General features: G+C 59.9%; 1 protein-coding gene across 1 annotated transcript in view; it reads left to right on the top strand.

Annotated features, from left to right (window-relative positions):
- The window catches only part of CDIP1 (cell death-inducing p53 target 1), a 1,488-nt gene extending 1,244 nt beyond the window's left edge, over positions 1–244 (top strand). The window contains 1 exon segment of the mRNA XM_010017383.1: positions 88–244. Coding sequence (XP_010015685.1) covers positions 88–199 — 112 coding nt within the window. The 3' untranslated portion in view covers positions 200–244.
- The last annotated feature ends 143 nt before the right edge of the window (positions 245–387 follow it).

The following is a 387-nucleotide window of genomic DNA, read 5'->3' as shown; positions in this document are numbered from 1 at the left end:
TCACAGATGGCTCCTGGGGGCAGGGGCACACATGGGCTGTCGCTGGGTGCCTCAGCTTACTGCACTCTGCCTCTTGCTGCGCTCCAGGTGTGATCTTTGCTGCTGCCTGATCCCCTGCCTGTTTGATGACTTCAAGGATGTGACACACACGTGTCCCAACTGCAAGGCCTACATCTACACGTACAAGCGCATGTGCTAACAGCACCCTGGGAGCCTGAGCCACTGGAATGACGCCGGCCTCTCTCCCGCTGCCGTCCTAGTCTCCGTGCGTGCAACACTACTTTGCTTAACTCTCCGGCGGTGTCTCTGTTTGTGTGTATCCCCTCCTGCTCCCTCCTGCTCAGCGCTGCGACCCCCTCCCCTAGCCTCTGCCACTTGCTGTGCACG

The sequence above is a fragment of the Nestor notabilis genome, unplaced genomic scaffold, assembly GCF_000696875.1.
Source record: "Nestor notabilis isolate BGI_N333 unplaced genomic scaffold, ASM69687v1 scaffold19886, whole genome shotgun sequence".
NCBI lineage: Eukaryota > Metazoa > Chordata > Aves > Psittaciformes > Psittacidae > Nestor > Nestor notabilis.
The sequence above is the reverse complement of the archived record's forward strand: the minus strand, read 5'-3'. Positions and strand labels throughout refer to the sequence as shown.